This window comes from Mizuhopecten yessoensis, unplaced genomic scaffold (genome assembly GCF_002113885.1).
Source record: "Mizuhopecten yessoensis strain PY_sf001 unplaced genomic scaffold, ASM211388v2 scaffold4223, whole genome shotgun sequence".
Classification (NCBI taxonomy): domain Eukaryota; kingdom Metazoa; phylum Mollusca; class Bivalvia; order Pectinida; family Pectinidae; genus Mizuhopecten; species Mizuhopecten yessoensis.
The window spans coordinates 273,925-280,048 of record NW_018405437.1 but is presented as its reverse complement, the minus strand read 5'-3'; the positions used below and the strand labels follow the sequence as shown (position 1 = coordinate 280,048).

Sequence of the window (6,124 nt, the reverse complement as noted above, 5' to 3'; positions counted from 1 at the left end):
CGTCGTTTCCCGCGTCAGAAACTGCGGTACCCGGCACCGTCGTTTCCCGCGTCAGAAACTGCGGTACCCGGCACCGTCGTTTCCCGCGTCAGAAACTGCGGTACCCGGCACCGTCGTTTCCCGCGTCAGAAACTGCGGTACCCGGCACCGTCGTTTCCCGCGTCAGAAACTGCGGTACCCGGCACCGTCGTTTCCCGCGTCAGAAACTGCGGTACCCGGCACCGTCGTTTCCCGCGTCAGAAACTGCGGTACCCGGCACCGTCGTTTCCCGCGTCAGAAACTGCGGTACCCGGCACCGTCGTTTCCCGCGTCAGAAACTGCGGTACCCGGCACCATCGTTTCCCGCGTCAGAAAATGCGGTACCCGGCACCGTCGTTTCCCGCGTCAGAAACTGCGGTACCCGGCACCGTCGTTTCCCGCGTCAGAAAATGCGGTACTCGGCGTCGTCGTTTCCCGCGGGAAGGGTTTGTCATAATGATGGTTCACTAATTACCATTTGTGTATGTAAGCCGCCATCTTGGATTGAAGAGGGGTTTTGGATGATAATTATATATTAGATTTTTATAATGATGATCCTCTTAAAGTTAATAACATCCTAATCCTAACAGCCCAATAAAGAAATCGTTATAATGCTATACACGAGTCAACTGTATAATGTCTGTCCTCTAGAGGGTTGATCATATTAATCTACTCTGACTTTGAAAATAAAATGCAGCAATACAAGTTTTCAAATAATCGTCATATCGAAATTGAGACATAGGACAAGGAAAGGTTGCTAGGTAGGTGACTTGTGCTATTTCAAAATGCAGTGACACGATATAGTGCTCAGATATAGCACTGGGCGGCTTTCGTAGCTCAATTCTACAGATATATATAAATGCAGATAACCATTTGATTTCATTCGCGCCCGGGACAAACCGATCGGAAGGGCCTTCTCGTCAACTGTTGTTAAAGGTCTAGGAAGGCGTTTCAAAGCTGAAATAGCAAAATGGATTTGAAAGAATATTCTCAAAATATATCGAACTTCATCGCTGGGAGTTACATCACCTCCTCGCTCACAATAGGTAGAGATCTTGGCCTTTTTGATGAGTTGAAAAAACTTGACAAACCCGTGTCTTCACAGCAGTTAGCAGACGCCTGCAATCTGAAGGAGAGGTAAGCATGTGTCTGCTCTATTGTGTTAGAGATGTTTAATGCGAGTGGTGTTTAATAAGCCCTAAACATACAAAGTGACCATACGGTCAATATTTATCAACAATTTTTGACATTCTTCGGTCACTTTTTTTTTTTTTTTTTAATACGACCTCCCTTACCTTGATTTTCATAAAATCCGTCATAGATAACACACCACTGTTACTCAATTATCGATGTACCCCAAGTATGTCTTGCTGAGCATATAGCTGCTACATTTTCTACATAACTACAGACCAACGCTTTACGAGCTGAAATTAGATGGCCTCAGGACAACGCCCCCTTCGACAGGATCTTACTCTATATTTTTACTTTGGTCATGCTGGACATGTAGTCACTGCAGATCTTAATATTACCTTTACTGTAAAGCTAGGTTAACAATCACGAAGGATACAAAGAGAGACTCCTATCACCAATTGGGGAATTCATGGGCAGATTCTGACGAAGGCTGTGCTAAACTTTGGGCACAGACATGCCGAAGTTGATACATTTTCAGAGCCGGCTAATATACGAGGTCACTCAATACAAAAAGCGAATCATCAGCTTGAAATCCAAAATGAAAACAAAACAAAAGTCTGTATTCAATACCACGATTTCCAAACTACTCTAAACGATCTGCATGATAAGCAAGGACTTGTGGTGACTGACAAACTTCAGCGACAAACCTGATCCTTTTTTGAAAAAGACTATTGCATTTCCTCCTTACAAAGAGAAAAGGCTTGTATAGTTATCAAGGAAATCCCACCAATACATTTGTAAATATTCGAATGAGGAAATGAAAGCTTATCATACTTTTGTATTTTATTCTGTCCCAGTACATGTACCTATCAAATCTAAAAATACGGACTTGTCGCATTGTGTTGGATACCGAAAATCATAAGAACCCTTATCAACAACATTTATCGCTGGCTCTGCTTGTTGTTCAACTAAACAGTTATTGTGACCGAACAATTAAAGGATACAGTGGTAAGATTACGCTTTGTACTGAAGGAGTGGAACAAACTATCCTGACCATCTTTCCTATAGTTAGCTCACATGATTGTTCATGAGAGCTATTGCCAACCGTCTTCGTCCGTGCTCGTGCGTCGTGCGTAAACTATTTACATTTTTGGCTTCTCAAAACAACTGAACCAATTTCGATTAAACTTTGCAGAAAGGCTATCTTATCAAAGCCAAACCAAATTTATGAATTATTTGGATCTAACCCCAAGGGGCCTGAGGAGCGTGGCAAAAAGTGGTCCGATTGGCTAAAACCTAAACAGTCTTCTTCAGACCCCGATATGCTGGAATCAAATACCCGTCACTGTCATAAGGTGCTGTATCAAAATTGTGATTTTCGTTTCCCCCGTGTCATCCATTCTATCTAAAGTTTATTATAGTTTATATTTTGATTTCTTTCAGTGGAAAATAATTTAAAATTGTTTGGAATTACCATCCTGTTATTGCAGTGAGATATAAACATTGATAACTGACTCACCTCCGGGGTCTTAGGGGCGGGGACAGATGAGAAGATCGTAAGGTGCACCTCCGGGGTCTTAGGGGCGTGGACAAAATGGTGGAATCAAATCCTCTTCATAGATGGGAAGATCGTATGGCGCTTTTAATTCTATTTTATACATCACAACAACAAATAACATACATGTTTATTTAAATAACAGGTGACCGTCAAGTCCCATTGGCCTCTTGTCTAACTGTTTGTGCTGTATTAAAGACATATTGTGTTTACTGATCGTGCAATACATATAGACAATATCTGTTAGTTAAGAAACTAGATCAGTTTGTACATATTGTATAGCACTTATTTAGCTTCTTTAAATTGTGTTAATTCCTGACTCGTTGCTTCCAAAGAAGTGTCCTTGCATTTTGTGCTAATCTGAAAATCCAACATAGCCATCCTCGCCTTTCAGTTGCAGGAATTTTTCAAAACAAGTTGTAGTTATTGACTCTAAATCAATGAAATTCATGTGAGCGTTGAGACCTGTTGGGCATCTTGCTATCCCTTTAAGGACATACTTAATTCGCCACCGAATGGAATATATAATTTAGGAGAAAAAAACGAACCTCAAGATTAAGTAGCTGGGCTGTACGATCCGAATATTGATGTAAAACGAGTGGTTATCTCCCTTTGTAAATATGTGCAGGAATGGCTAGACTAACGTACGGCCTGACTAGTGATAATTAACGTGTAATTACCTCCGTTTGCAAGTATGTCCGGCAGTGGCTAGTCTGCACAGTCTAATTAGTGATGTATTAAATGTAATTACCTCCCTTTGTAGGTATGTCCAGGAGTGGCTGGGCTGTATGGTCGCCACCAGGATCGTATCAATAGATACCTCCGACAAATACTTCATCCCTACGTCACTCAAACCGGGACTTCAGGGAATTGAGTTTGCCTTCCTTTTTCCTGTCATTGGTACTTTGACTGCTAAAGCAAAGAAATGCTTCAGAAAGGATGGACCTCGAGGTTAGTGTAGCAACTACCTAGACGAACCTTTTAAAACGCCCAGATGCTACTATGTATATAAGGAACATATGGCATTAGTCTCTTCTACTGAATATAAGTTTCTATTTTCTAATAATATTAATATCCAGGAAAATATACCATAGAACTGACAAAGACAGTTTTAGTTTATAGGGGTAAGGGTAACTTTCCTAATGAATTTCTCAAACCGAACTTTATTTTACTATTTTTTCATGTACAAACCTATAACAATGCATACAAAAGAGAAAAGTGATACTTTAAACAAGGGTTGCCATAACATAAACAACATCGATACAATTCGAGATCCTGAGTCAAACCCGCACCTAGCGGCATAATATCAAGTTAATTGATACTTAGAAATCACTCCTAGGTTACCCCCTTGGTGATGAGCCAGACGAGGTCTTTGACGTCACTGACGACAGGATGTCAGATACAGACACTGTTGTGACCCAGCTCCTGGAGCCAGCCAAGAAACTCACAAGTAAGGTTTTATCGCATTATAACAACTCATAATTGATATTTTATTAATTTTGCTCTAGAGATATTGGCTCCCGACCAATTTGAATTAATTTCAAGCATAATAAGGATGTATCGAATTACATTTAGTCCGGCTTATAGCACTTTTTCATCAAATTGCATTGATCAAACAGAAATTGACAAGTTCATCGTAAAATTCTTGCAAAATGCCGTATATATTCCAAAGACACTTTTTGTCGTTTGGACTTCATAAAAGAGAAATACGCTTAATGCTCTTGCAAAGTGAGGAGTTTATATGACATTGTATTCTCGCGAATAATGAGTCTATCTTTCTCCCGTACAGCGGAGAATTTTTAAATGTATTGCCACTAGAGTAGGATTTTATCACATTTCTTTGTTTTGACATATTATCATTAATCTTGTTGACTCCGCCCAGAGAAAACGCTAGTCTTTATTACTACTCACCCGTGGACTCAAACTCTAATGTTACGATATTTTCCTCTTCAACATGGTATTCCTTGTGATATTGTCTGGAGCAAAATGTCATGTTGTTCACATGTTATTGCTTATATGTAATGCTTTACATGTACACTCACAGAAGTAAGGTTCTGCCGTTGTCTTGATACCCTCACAAGTAAGGGTCTATTACATAATTGTATAACCTCCTCATTTGCAAGTAATGTTCTGTTGTACATGCAAGGCAATGCATATTTTGAAACCGAATAGAGAAAACCTTTATCAATGTCAAACAAACAACGGTACTGTATAAATCTTATATGTGCGCATAGTACTATTCTGGGGTATACTTGTATGTGTAGTGGTATGAAAAACATCACATGAATATATCACGCAAGCAAGATCTTGATCAATGTAAAATCTCTAACGTCAAATTTCATTGTACATTTAGAGTCGATGGTCACCATTCTTGATCTAGGATCCGGAGCAGGATGTTTAACTAGAGCGTTACGCAGGCATTTTCCAGACGCAGAAATATACGGTGTTGACTACAGCGAAGTTGCAACAACCAAAGCCATTGCAGCCGCCAAAGCGGAAGGCATCAAAAACGTGAAGTTTCTAAAAGAGGACGCGACATCTTTACCCGCAGACTGGAAAGGCAAGTTTGACTGGGTGATCTTGTATGACCTTCTTCATGATCTGGCTGATCATGTTAGTGTCATGAAGGAGGTTAATCGCGTCTTGAAGGACGGAGGTGACGCATCCATCACGGACCCGGAAGTACACAGTAACCATAGGGATAACGTCGGTGATAGTTACGTGGCAGGAGTGGGATACGCCCTTAGTTCCGTATCATGTCTCCCACGCAGTATGGCGATAGAAGGTGGAGCTGGATACGGCGTAGGTTGGGGAACCGAAAACAAAGAAAAGTTTTTAACCAGTTCTGGCTGGCAAGTTAAGGACAAACGCCATATCGGAAGTCCTTTGGCTTGCAACTTCACATGTATCAAGGCATAAGAGACAAGAACAAACAGAACGATTTACTCTGTCTGATATATTCCGCTTTATCAATCTGCAAGATGAATCGCCATCATGTTAGGACTATATGCTTTTGTTCCAAGTAACACGCGTGCTTTCTTTTAATAAAGATTTAACTGTTTTTGCCTAGGGAATTTTAAATGATTTTTATAGTACATAGTATACTGTATGTGACTAAATAGCTTTAGACACTGCCGTCCTTGTTATAAAGTAGCAGGACGTTATCACTATAGTCGATATCGCTTTAGCATTTAGCAAGTGCATGTCATATATGGAAAGTAGTATTATCAGATAAGTTTAACTGTGACCTTTTATAATGTTCAAACAGAACACTTATTAGATTTGCTTTATATTTTGAGTGAATTGTTTTTTAAACAGGGTAAGAAATAAAGATTATGTTACCAAAAAAGTGTTATTTTAAAACTGTTTTTCACATTTTCACCTCAACAACATTTTATAAACGGCTAATGTTTTGACCGA

General features: G+C 40.0%; 1 protein-coding gene across 1 annotated transcript; it reads left to right on the top strand.

Annotated features, from left to right (window-relative positions):
* Nucleotides 1-896: 896 nt before the first annotated feature.
* LOC110448724 lies at nt 897-5,765 on the top strand. Its single transcript, XM_021495113.1, has 4 exons — nt 897-1,155; nt 3,468-3,655; nt 4,044-4,154; nt 5,058-5,765. The coding sequence occupies exons 1-4, from the start codon at nt 989-991 to the stop codon at nt 5,621-5,623; spliced, it is 1,032 nt and encodes a 343-aa protein (XP_021350788.1). The 5' UTR covers nt 897-988; the 3' UTR covers nt 5,624-5,765.
* The last annotated feature ends 359 nt before the right edge of the window (nt 5,766-6,124 follow it).